General features: G+C 45.2%; 1 protein-coding gene across 6 annotated transcripts in view; it reads right to left on the bottom strand.

Moving 5' to 3' along the window:
• The window catches only part of LOC129171932 (MAM domain-containing glycosylphosphatidylinositol anchor protein 2-like), a 215218-nt gene extending 203659 nt beyond the window's left edge, over positions 1-11559 (bottom strand). For 2 of the 6 annotated variants that reach the window (XM_054761097.1, XM_054761096.1), the window contains exon 1: positions 10674-11557. In XM_054761097.1, coding sequence (XP_054617072.1) covers positions 10674-10746 — 73 coding nt within the window. In that variant the 5' untranslated portion in view covers positions 10747-11557. Of the gene's footprint in view, positions 1-10673 lie in introns of all 6 variants that reach the window. The other 4 variants (XR_008566863.1, XM_054761100.1, XM_054761098.1 and 1 more) reach the window with 4 other exon arrangements.
• Between the last annotated feature and the right edge of the window lie 1433 nt (positions 11560-12992).

Raw genomic sequence — 12992 nt, 5'->3', positions numbered from 1 at the left:
GCACAGCATGCCTGTCGTATAAAGGATGTCTGCTCAGTGTTTTTTGGTTTTCTTTTTTTCTTGGTATGCCTGTAAAACAGCAGAGAACTCTTGTCAAGACAGGATCTTTGACCAACCGCTTTTGCAGCAGATTCCTAAAAACAGAGCATTCCTGTCACGCAGAGGATCTTTGATCAGCATTTGTTTGCAGCGGATCCGACAAAAGGCAAAGAACTCTTGTTACTTGGAGGATCTTCGACCAAAGTTTTTTGCGACATGTTTTTAAAAACTGCAGAGAACTCCTGTAATAACCTGCGTTTGTTTGCAGCAGATTTCTAACAACTGCAGAGAACTCTTGTCATATAAAAGATCTTTGATCAGCATTTTTTTTTTTTTTTTTTGCAGCTCGTCTTTAAAAACAACAGAGCGCTCCTGTCATATAGAGGATCTGTTTTATTGTGAAGTTAACGGCGCTGAACTTCTTTTGACACCTGCATGACCACCAGGAACCAGAGTGGCGGCAGTTTGACTCTGGAACGGACTATTTCTACAGTATTTGCATTCCAGCGGGAGAAATTGTTTTCTCATCCAAGCACATGCTTGCCTCTCAAAGCGGAAGGCTGAGCAGCACATGACTAATTATTGATGTCTTTTCACGTCCATCACCTTTTCTGTCTGCCGGAGACGGTCAAAAGCGCTCACGGCTGTGAGGAGGACGGCTTCTCGGGAGAGCGACAATGCAGCAGAATTACAAACGTTGTACTTTCAAAGGCCTGTCAGCAATCACATTTATCCATCGACTCTCAACTGCCTGAAATCTGGGAAGTATTCAAAAGAAATGTGTGAGAAATGTGTCGTCAGTCGCACGTCTGTCAACAAGAAGAAATTAAAAGTGCAAAAAAAAGCAATTAAATCGCCGCATATCAAAGCCTCGAAGGTAACCAAGGCTGACATTTAAGATTTAAGCCTTCTTACGGATGCAAATAACAAACGAGCCGCTCGTTAGAATGTCAGAATATGAAAAGGTAAAAAATGAGTTCTGGTCGGGTGCCGGCTTTGCGGACTTCATTATGCAGTAAAGACACAAAGTAACTTTTGATTGACCACAGTCGTGCAACCAGAACGCGCCTAAATGAATTAATGCAGCGTCGGTTTTTTCCTCCCTTACAGGCAGCTCGGGGTTTTGGGGGGGATCTGGGGGGGGTGTGGGCTTAAACGCTGAAGCAGCCAGCCAGGTTATAATAAGCTTCTTTGGGCCGCTGTAGGGATTTGGCCTGGACTGATCCAGAGGTAAATTGTGTTCCTGAACTCATCACAACCTCCCAGTATAAAAAACCGGGGGGGAGAGGACACCAGCACAGCCATTGTTCATTCAGCTGTACATTATACTTTCTACAAAGCAAACGCACTTATCTCCCTTTCACTGGACGGACTTCCAGCACAAGGCTTAATATGCATCAGAACCTTCATAGACGCAAACAGCAGTCCCTCGCTCATGGCAGTTAATTGTCCCCGCGTTGCATGAATTTCCGTGATATAGGAGTCACTGGTCACTCATTCAATCCCAACCATTTTATCAAAAGACAACCCAAGTTTGAGCGTTTGAGCGATCTTTCAAGGCACGCAGACACACGGTGTTCTTTGGCCACATGAACATGAACCTACCAAAAGAAAGCTTAGACCAGGGATCACCAACGTGGTGCCCGAGGGCACCAGGTAGCCCCCACGACCACATGAGGTGCCCGCAAGCCTGCTTTTCATTCAGGTGTGAAAGAACAGTAGAAAGAAATGCATTCTGAAATACAAAATGTGAGTTGTGGACACCAGCATTTTGTTCATGTTCTGGTAAAACAAGCATATTTGCTGTTTTTGGGTTTAAAATAAGCTCTGAAAATAAATGTTACAAAAATGAGTAGCTCTTGGCCATTTTCATTTTGTAAAAGTAGCTCTCACAAGGAAAAACGTTGGTGACCCCTGGCTTAGACTCTCGTCTTTCATCAGAAAAAGAACATTTGTTTCTACCTTTTTCCGTTCTTTAGTAATCAGCAGTGCAACATAGGTAAGTTTTAGGAAAATATCAGTTCCCGACTAAAACAGGGAACTGATAGAAAGATACATTTCGGCATAATTTTCACTTGGACACAAATGTCTTGCTTTTGTGACAGTTGAAATATCTAAACAACTATACCACAACACAAAAAAGGGGTTGTTTTACATCACAATCATTTATTGAAAATATGACACCATGAACTATTTACTATTTTCACATGTGGAACTGAACTGTGTGTGTGCACGCGTGCGCATGTGTTAAAATTTCCCTAGAATGCGCAACGTTCTGCAAGCTACACTCCTCCACACTCTCTCACTTCCTCCTTGCCGTCATGTGTGATTCTTCCACCGAAATGATCCCTGCCGAGCTCTTAACATCTGCACTTCTGCCACCTTGTGGCCGTTTTTATGGCTTAAGAGTGCTCAGACATGTTAATGCATTAGGGCAGAGTTGCATCACGACCTCCTTTTGCCTCTCTCGCACGAAAAAACACAAAAGACGTATAAATACATTGTTTATAACTACTTTGTAGTAAGAGCAAAGAGGATAGAAAACCTGTTTGACTTTCTAAATACGGGTTTTAACGTGATTAGAGCCCTGTAGACGGGAAATAACACGCCTATAGTCACCTTTACACTCCTATTTTTCTTTGTTTACATCACATTGCTCAGGCTACAGTATCAATGCAGGGACGTAACAAACGGCCGGCACTAGCATAGCAAGCTACCGAGCTAATTAGTTAGCCTCTCCAATTTATTTATTCTAAACTTAAAGAAAAAGTGCACTTTTTTTAAAAATGTTGCCAATCCACAATCCCTCTGAGAGACATGAACACACGTCTTTCTCTTTTCTGCGCATTCTAAAGATATAGAAACAGAAGAAAAGAGCCAGCTCATATGGGACATATTTATTTCTCCAATAAAGTCTTCTGAAAATGTCTTCATGTTCATATAATGGGACACGCATATTAACCAAGCTACAGCGACTTTGTTATTATTACTAACATCGTTACGCCGATTGAACCACATTACTGGCGTATTGACATTTAGTCTGAACACATCGGCTAGCTACTAGCCGGCTAGCGACTAGCTTCACCACAGACTCGCCCGTAGCGCATTAGTGTCGCGCTCACAATGCCGCGGACCACTACCAGAAAGGTAAGGCTACATATTCGAGATTCCGCCACTGCTGCTGTGTTTTTATTTCCGAGTTAACGCTAGAGGTAGGCGTTCGTTTCTACGACGTTGCTATGTGAAATCAATGCGCCGAGCAAGAAAGTTCCGGTAATGCTTGGAATGGTCAAAATACGCAAAATAGTGTAAGTATTCCATGTGATCATGAATATACCTGTTACCACATGCTCACAGCACGGATAGAAAACCAGAAAACCTTGTTGGAGGTGTTTTACTAGCGATGTTTGCAGACAGCATAGGCCTTTCCCATTACGTGCACTACTGAGCTGCCGCTTTTTATTTGTTTTTATATCTTTAGAACGCACAGAAAAGCGAAAGACATACGTGGTCATGTCTCATAGAAGAGATTGTGGATCGCCAACACTTTTGCGTTTGAAAATGGAGTGGGGAAGAGGGACAAAGTTCAAAACTCCAGAGGGGTCAGCGCCTCACCAGCCATGAACCTCACCCCACGTGCCCGAGCTAAAGGGACGTTCGTTGTGACTGTTTCAAATCAGGGACCAATGTCTTGTCAATTCAAGTACAGCGGCGCCTCCAAACAATTCCAACTGATATTTTCAGGGAAAGCCCGCCTCTAAAGTTGGAAGCACCGCCATGCATGACAGGGTTTTGTGACGGTTCATGTTCAAGATTGAGCAGAGTCCCTTAATGGGACTGTATTCACCCTTAGACGTCCCACCGTGTCCTTTCTGTGTTGCTTGGGTATTTTTGTGAGTCGGGCACACGGCGATTGCAGTGCTGATGAATCAAAATCCTGTTTTTGACTCGGCTGAACTCTTGGAATCTTGACCGGAGATTAGAAGCCCTGAAAACACGTTTTTAAAACAAATCCAAGAATCCGAAGCGACACCACCTTGATCATCCTCCTAGGAAAAACGAATGGACACAGTGGGGGTCCGCATGTTGACCACACAGTCAGGAGGTCTGGAAGACCTGGGTTCGTTGGACATCTCTGCGTGGGTTTTCTCCGGGTACTCTGGTTTCATCCCACATTCCAAACACATGCATGTTAGCTTAACTGTCCATAGGTAAGAATGTGAGTTTTTGTTTGTCTATGTGACTAGCGAACATCCCAGTTTGGACCCTGCCTAAAGAATGTAGTGCACCCTGCCCCCCTAGTGAGGATAAGCGGCATAGAGGGTCCGGAGTCTTCCAGACCCTCAGTCCTTGCTGCGCATCTTCAGTCATCATATTCCCTGAGGACCTCACCCAAAGAGAACCGACTTGGTTTGATTAAGCTGCTTCTGTCGGAAGACCCACCCACCAGGAGGTAGCAAGCAATTCCCAGCGTGGCCCCACGTAAGCTTCCACTCGGAGGAGGGATTACTTTTACTGTATACCCTCATTTGCCGCTGATTGAAGACATCCATCGGCGGTTCTGTGGGGATTGCACTGAGAGACACGCCGGGAGATAAGGACGGCGAGTGGGAGGCAAGGCGAGAGAGAGATAGAGTTATCCTTGCTCTCATTACGGTGGGGAAATGTGAAGGTCCCGATCCAAGGGAATGATGAAGGACTCTGTGGAGGAGGCCTCTGAGAACCAACAAAGACGGCTTTAGTTTCACTGGCAGCATGCATTTGCATAGCTTAGAAGCCAGCGCGTCTGAACCCGGGCCCCATGAAAGGACACAACCGCCAATTGCTTGGACCTGGAATGTGAAAGAGGGAGGAAAGCTATGAACTTTTCTCCGCGCAAAAAGAGATCAGGAGCGTGCATCCCGTGGAGGTTGTCGCAGAGCGACTTTGAACACGCCGGCAACACAACTGCGGGATGAAGTAGAGCGCAGACAAACCACTCAATACGATCACAGTCATGCTTCACTCCTGCCGCCTCTTTAGAGCCTTATTTGGGGGGTTCAACACAAACAAGTTTGCTTTGGTTTGGTTTGCATTGTCAGAAGGTGGGAAGGGTACCAGACTACTTTTTCACACCTTTGTGTTGGGGTAGCACGGTAGACACATGATGCCTGTTGTTGGTGAACACAAACTGCTTGACTTCCATCATTGCCAAAGTATCCGTCATGGTATGCATCGAGGCGTGTGGCAATTAGGCCTGTCAAAACAAACTCCAGAATTTTACATTGACATGCGCATGCGTGCTACAAGAGGGTTCAATCTGTGCATCTGTCTCAACACCTGGGCGTGTCGCTTCTACAGCGGAATGAGCCTTCCTGTCAGTCATTCAGTCTCTTTGTCCCAGTGGGGAGACGCACGCTACATGCTAGCGAGCGCACTACGCGCTAGCTGCGCGTGTCGTGTGCTACACGATGGAATACTTTCTTGGTGCCTGTTGTGTATTAAAGCACCATCTGATGTCGATTTCAAAATGTTACACCTCATTAAAACCTGCACAGCGTATTTCACGCACGATGTTGCTCAACGTGAGTCCAGGAAGTGTGTATGCAAATGAGCTGACGTCTGCATTGACACACGACGTCAACATAAGATTAGTTCTCAGTTTTTTTGTCATCATTCAGGCAATAACGAAAGTGACACCGATTCAAAATCAGAAATGTGATTTTTATTTCTAGTCCATTTCATTTTCATTGGGTGTTTTTGTCTTTTTTTGTTTGCTTGTTTGATTTATTTTAATTTAAAAGCTTGTGATATTCCAATTACAATGTTAAATACTCTTGAGAAATTCCAGTTTATTGCGTTTGATACGGTGTACTCACATGATTATGCCATATATTATCATTACATTAGGGAAAGGATGGTCTCAAAATAATGCTGACAATATTACATACATATATTATCATTGCATTAACACAAAAATGGTCTCAAAATAATGTTGATGATAATATCGTTTGTCGGCAGTCATTTGTAGGACAATTACCGTCCAGCAAAATGAGTTACTGTGACAGGCCTAGGTGCAAAACGTATGCAAAATCCAGAAAGATCAAGGACTCACCGTCCCAATACTTTACAGTACTGAACCAAAACTTTCATCTTAAGCACCGTGGAGGTTAAACGGACATTCCATGTGATTACGTTGACTAAAATGATCATGGTTATGATTTACGTCACAGGCAAAAAGAGGCGATGATGCAACTCTCCACTACTGCATTTCACTCAGAGCACTTTTATCACACATCAAAAATGGCCACAGGGTGGCAGAAGAGCATTTGAGAAGCGCTAATGGACAAATCACACATGACAGGAAAGAGGAAGTGGGAGAGCGTGCAGAAGATTACGCATTGTAGGGAAATTTTAACTCATGCACACACGTGCACACACATAGTTCACTTCCAAATGTGACAATTGTAAATAGTTCATTGTGTTACTTTTGTAAAATTATTTTGATGTAAAACAACCCTTTTTTGTGTTGTTTATGTTGGTGTAGTTGTTTAGATACCTGAGCTGTCACAAAAGCAAAAATATATCTGCATGAAAGTGAAAGTTATGCTTGAAATGTATCTTTTCACAAAAAGCTGGTTTTCTCACCTTTTTAGTCAGGAACTGATATTTTCCTGAAACTTACCTACTGTATGTTCTACTGCTGATGACTCAACGGAAAAAGGTAGCAACAAACGTACTTCTGATGAAAGACGGGGGTCTAATCATTCTTTTGGTAGGTTCCATGTTGACATAACCATACAACACAATAGTCTGTGTGCCTTCCAAGATCAGTCAAAATGGTCTAAAATGGTCGCTACTGAAGGGGTTGACTTTTGAAAAATGCCTCGAATGAGTTAAATGCAAAAATCCTTACATTTATTGATGTGACTTCACACTCACATTCATACCTATGGACCATTTAGAGTCTCCAATGAAGCTAACATGCATGTTTTTGGAATGTGGGAGGAAACCGGAGTACCTGGAAAACCCCCCCACACACGGGGAGAACATGCAAACTCCACACAGAGATGCTCAAGGGAGATTCCAACCCAGGTCTTCCCATCTCCTGACTGCTTGGCCAACATGCTAACCAGTCAGCGGCCTGATGCAATACATCATTGGACAACTTTGCCCAGTAATTGCTGTACAGTAGCTTGGCTAACGTTTCTAACGGGACGTCAGCCTCTGCACATATTGCTATAAAATCCTCAACAAACGGTTAAGCAAGATGTAGTCACCCTTAAAATACGCACTTGCATAATTACATTAATTAGTTACTGCCGTTAACGCAAAAAAGAACGTAAGATCATTTAGTGAAGTGTGTCTTTGAGTTCTCCATACGGATTAAGGCACACACTGTCAAGAGTGGCACATTTCTTCAGTGTTTTAGCATTCCCAGGCCACCACTAGTGAAAACGCCCTCTTTTTCCATTTGTTGTGACAGCATGCAGCATTTTGTAGCATACATCTTACATCTACAGGAGAAGGAGTAAACCAACAACAAGACAAACAGTCAACTGTTTGCTTTGGCTTTACGTCGCAAGCGAATAACTCCTACAGCAGGAGTTGGAATTGAAGACTTCTACAATCGTAGAAGGCAAGCCAAGCTTGAGACATCCTGTGGGCGGGTGGCTGCAAAATGAGCTCCAGCAGTGAGGTGTTAGCACTTAGCTGCTATCCGCTATCGTGTGCGATGAGAAGCCACCAAAAACAAGGAGGTGAGCAGATGTTTCTCCATGGTGATGGCGGTGACTGGCCCACATCAGCGCCCTTTAATGACTCTGGCAGCATCACTGACCTCCTGGGGGTTTGGCTTTGTCTTAACCACACAAATGTACTCGCTAAACTCTACACTTAGAAAAAAAATAGAGAGAAATCACCGCATATAAATAAGCATCATCGCATTTAAAGTGTTTATTTGTCTCAATCTTGGCTTGGTTGCAACTCAATTCAATTGCCATTACCAAGCTTAATCCATAGGGGGCGCTATGAAAGCAGCCCTTAATTCAATCAGAAAAACTGCAATGTTTTCCAGTGGAACTGAAGAGTGTAAATCAACAGCTGCCATTAGGATTGCAGTATCATATTGATTTTTTGGACAATGGTGCCTTGTTTATAGACCACAACGTCTGCCAAGATGCAATTTTGATTCAGTTCACTGACCTGCGATCAATATGAAATACATGCAACGCAATGATTTCTATTCAGATCACGCCCTCTGAAAAGTGACTAGAATGTAACGTTATTTTTGGAAAAACAAACAAAGTCCTCCATTATTCATGAGTCGTATTTTACTTTTTGTTGGCTGGAACTGACATTGCAGGCTTCAAAATAAAACGGCATGCATCACAGCCAAGTGCTTACTATTCATCTTATAATCAATACATTGACCCCGCATTGATGGATTGCTACGTTCCGTACTATTATTTACATTTATGAGGGAGGGTCAACCCACAGGTCAGGAGACTGACAGCTCGGTGGTACTTGGTGGTCCCATGATGCTTTTACTACCAATGGACTGCTTTTACTGACTGATGCAAGAGTGCAAGGAGCTGATTATTGAAAACTTTCAGCAAATAATCTCCTGTGCCTTACACACCTGTACCTGTTTCAGGTACGTCCCCAAAAGGTCAAGGGTTCCACATCGTGAACAAATGGACTTTTTGCTGCGAGTACACAAATAGAGTAGGAGTCCAAGGTCCCTAACGACTGGGGGTGTCATGAGACATCCAACTCGTGAGACGAGACGCCGCACGAGATCGAGTCTACGAGATGAGATTTTCACAATGAAAAAATATGTCTGGACACAAATTGGTTTTCCTTTGCAATCATCTTTTTTCCTCCTAATTTCTACCACATGACCTTGCATTGCTCCTCACGAGGCTCCTTCGCTGCACTGCTGTATGTATTGTCGTGCCCCCCCCCACAGAAACAAAGTGATTGTATGACGGATAAAAGGTCTCACTCCATTGTTCTATGGAGCGCTGTTGCTCTATGAAGCATGAAAAGGTGCTGAACCAATGCAAAGAGGCAACACTCTTCCTGCCCAATTTGGAGACGATAGACGCGCTTGCACATGGCGATAGGTGGAGGCCGGCAAAATTACAGTTCATTTTCATTTAGCGTGTGATGAATTTATTAACTCACGACTTTTTTCCTGAATGAGAAATCTTTTTTTCCAGGTGCAGAAACAGAATTATTAAGGATAGACCAAATGATGGGCTTTTTCTAGGAGTATCCCTCGTACTCCACGGTCCTTCAAAGTACTACCTAACAGTAGTACTAACAGCTCGTGTACTGCTCCAGCCTCAGAGATGTACAGGTATGTTCCCAAAGTGTAAGAGTGCCAAGCGTACAAAAACAATGGACTTTTTTTCTGCAAGTATCAGAGCTCAGTTTTAGTTCCGTGCTGAGCCAGTTCATGTAATGCTACATAGTCACATGTCACATGTCACATGTCAAAAGAAGGACTTTCAAGGGTGCCATCCCAGCAACGTGATTGAGTTGAACACCCCAAAGGTCATACAATTCAAAATTCAAAGACACCGTGACCTCACTTGGGACCTCAGAGTTCATTCAGCAAACATCAAAGGAGGAACTCGTTGACATTGCCACTCGTTAAGATAGACAAACGCTTCTTTTTACACTTGTACGGCAATTAAGCCATGGATCCGCACCAATTACAAGAACACATACGGGCCCTGTCCCACTTCCCGCATGCTTACAAGAGTGATGAAGAGGAGTAGGGGGGTGGTGGGGGGGACAGTTTTAAGAATGCACCAAAAAAAAAACACCTCCATCTGTTCCATCACCAGCTCCTTGGGCCACACTTGGCCGCTCTACAGCCCAACCACGGAGCATTACGGGATGCCGTTCCCTCTAATGAACAGCGGCGAGGAGCTTTGATGTGACGTGGGGGTTGGATCGGCCTGCGTCACGCTCGTCTCGCCCGGCCTGCCGTGGACTGTGATTTCTTGCAACATCAATATTAGATGCTTGGAGCATCACTCCAAACACCACCGCCTACGCGCAATGATCCTCTCCAGCAGCTATGGAGGTGAGATGATTAAACCCGAGCATGCATGAGGCAACATTCAGTAGACCTCCTTTTGTTTTGTGTGCTTTTAGTAGATAACACCTCCATCATTCCTGCACACAACATGGCAACACATCTCCTTAGCGCTGCCTGGCAACACCAACAACAAGCATCATCTATGTGACTTCTCAGCCGCTCCGCTTAGGACGGGGGGGGGGTTAAAGTGCAGAGGAAGGCTGCTTCCTTGATAGCAGCCATGAATCATGATGTCCTCAGAGCGGCTTCAGGATGGCGGAGGACGGCGGCTCACATGTGAGGCACCGTCTGTTTGTACCACCGGTTGCACAAAGTGGTGGTGGGGGGGTTGCGAGAAATATCGCATAAAGTGAAAGCTAAAAAGGTAACGATGGTGATGAGGTGTTATGCTAAATTCACCCGTGAGTCATCAACTACTGTATGCATTGCAACATAAGAGTTGCACGATTTGTGATCGGTTTAAAAAGAATTTATCCAGATTTTTTTTTTTTTTGCAAGGTCATGAACATGCATGCATGCGTGCATGCATCTCCACACTCACCGTACACTCCTTGGCAACGGATGCCCTCCACGACCAGCGCCAGCAGCCCCAGAACGCACATAACCGGATCCATCCTTATTATTCACCGTAGTAATAATCTCTGCATGATCCAGCAGAAATCAATCTGCTGTCGATTGGGAAGAGGAGGGGGTCGAATTCCGCTGTCCAAATGCTTCTCCAGAAGGTTCTGTTATATGGCCTTTTTTTTTTTTTTTTTTTTTTTTACACCAAAAAGCAAGCTTGCATCAGCTCCAGGCAGGTACCGAGGGAACCGAGGGACGATGCCGTGGACTGCAGGCGGACGACGGCTTGGTCACGTCGGACATAGCTCCTGGAGGTCCAGATGTTGCTCACTGGTGGTGATGATGATGACGACGACGACGAGTCCGCACGTCCACGCTGCCGGGCTCAGCCATCAGCTCGATCGATCGATGCCGGTGAAGGAGTGCGCTCACACGGTCACATCACCCGCGTTTCGCCGCAAGGAAAGCTCCAGTCCTGGAGGATGGAACTTGCTCTTCTTCCGAAGGTGTGAGCAAGCCGGGTGCGCGTCTGCTCGAGTCCGGTTTCTTTACGTGCCGTGCAGTGCTGTGCCGTGCCGTGCGTTTGTCGGTCACAATTATTGCGCAAGACGTGCAAACGAGCGGCGGCACCGCGACCGGTTGAGAGGCGACGTCAAGCGGGAGGAGGTGCGTGGCTCCCCGGGCTCATCAGTATGGGAGAGTCGGCGTCAGGGAAAGGCTGGAGAGACGCAGCTGCTCGCGGTGGGAGGAGGAGGAGGAGAGGAGGAGGATGTGATGGGTGGACGAGAGAGAAGAGAGAGAGAATTTGGATTCTGGAGGTTTGACGCTATACGCAGTCCATCCCGTCTGCTCTCTGCATCGCACAGCTTCATCTGCTATACGACTCATGCCTTGTATCACCACTCCAGCAACTTGCAAATCAAGTTCCAATCCACCCAAATGTTCCCCACAGGGGGGTAGTTGATGATAAATATGTACAGGTATGCGTCCTGAAGGATACAAAATCAAAATGTTTGCCGGTAAACAAAAGCGTGCTTGGGATCAGCATAAGGCAGAGGATGGTTTGCTTCGGGTGCACAATTAAAAAAAAAAAAAAAGACAGTCGAGGGTGGTTTATCGCAGTTAGTTGGTACCAGACCCTACCGATAAGGAAAGTTTTGAAAAAACGTGGTAGAGTGAGGGAACGATGTTCGAAGCACCAAGTGGCATAGATAACAGCAGGTGGTAATTATGTCCCCTGGTACCTCGGTTTCCATACAACACAGAATGATTCGGTTTTTGACAAAAGTTATTGCTAGAAGTTTGGTTATCGAACAGCCAAACTAGTCCGTTTGCATCTCATTTTGTGGAATGGAGTGCCCAAACAAAGTACCAGGTGTTGGTTACTCTGGCTCTGTAAAGAATGGGCGTGGCTCTCTTAGAGTTGGGACACTATTGGCTGAGAACTCTTAAAGCACTCATCAGTGTTCACCAGCCGTCAACAAATCGCTTTTCGTCACACATTTTGGAACGGATAAATAAAAAGCAAGGTTCCTCTGGATAGCCAACATGGTGGTGGCTTTAAACAATATCAATACTGTATGAATGCATGAAAACCCACAGGGAAGTCCGCAGGTTAGGTGGCACAAAAGGCCTGCCTTGGCTCCCTAAAAACGGTTTAGGAAAGGTTGACTTCATTAGTGTTCGCAAGCGAGGGAAGGATGAAACGGGAGAAGGACAGGCGAATTAGTGCGGCGTCCACAGTGATGCGGACTCCGTCCGTTGTGGTGAAGATCGACCAGTCCATCTGACATCCCCACCCTACCCTAGCATGAATACGCGCGGTTATCTCTTCATCGAACTTACAGTCTTTGGTGAAATAACTTCCGCGATATTTGACGCACTCGACCGTCTTCAACTTGACAGCTTGTTCGCCCACACTCATGGTTTCGGTTTTCTTGATGGTGATCCTGAGACCCATTTTCTTTGGCAAGTTGCTGTAGGCGGATATCAGATGCTGTAGCATCACTGGTAAAGATGGCAATATCATCTGCATACTGAGCTCCTGGTGTGTATTTGGTGTCTTGCCTGAGATTAAAGCAAACAAATCATGATGCTGTAGTATGGACTTATGGACTAAGGTATGTTCTTAAAAGGCGAAGTAGAGCGTATACCCCAAACAGAGTGGTAGCTAGCATACACCCGTGCTTGACTCCACTCTTGTACTCTATTAGTTTGGAAGGTTCACCGTCTAGGAGCCATTAGGTGTCCTAAATATGTCCAGGTATGCTCCCAGCGCTGTAAAAGTCACGTTTAT

This window comes from Dunckerocampus dactyliophorus, chromosome 19, assembly GCF_027744805.1.
Source record: "Dunckerocampus dactyliophorus isolate RoL2022-P2 chromosome 19, RoL_Ddac_1.1, whole genome shotgun sequence".
In the NCBI taxonomy this organism is placed as follows: Eukaryota; Metazoa; Chordata; class Actinopteri; order Syngnathiformes; family Syngnathidae; genus Dunckerocampus; species Dunckerocampus dactyliophorus.
Note: the sequence above shows the minus strand (reverse complement) of the source record. Positions and strands in the feature narration are given on the sequence as shown.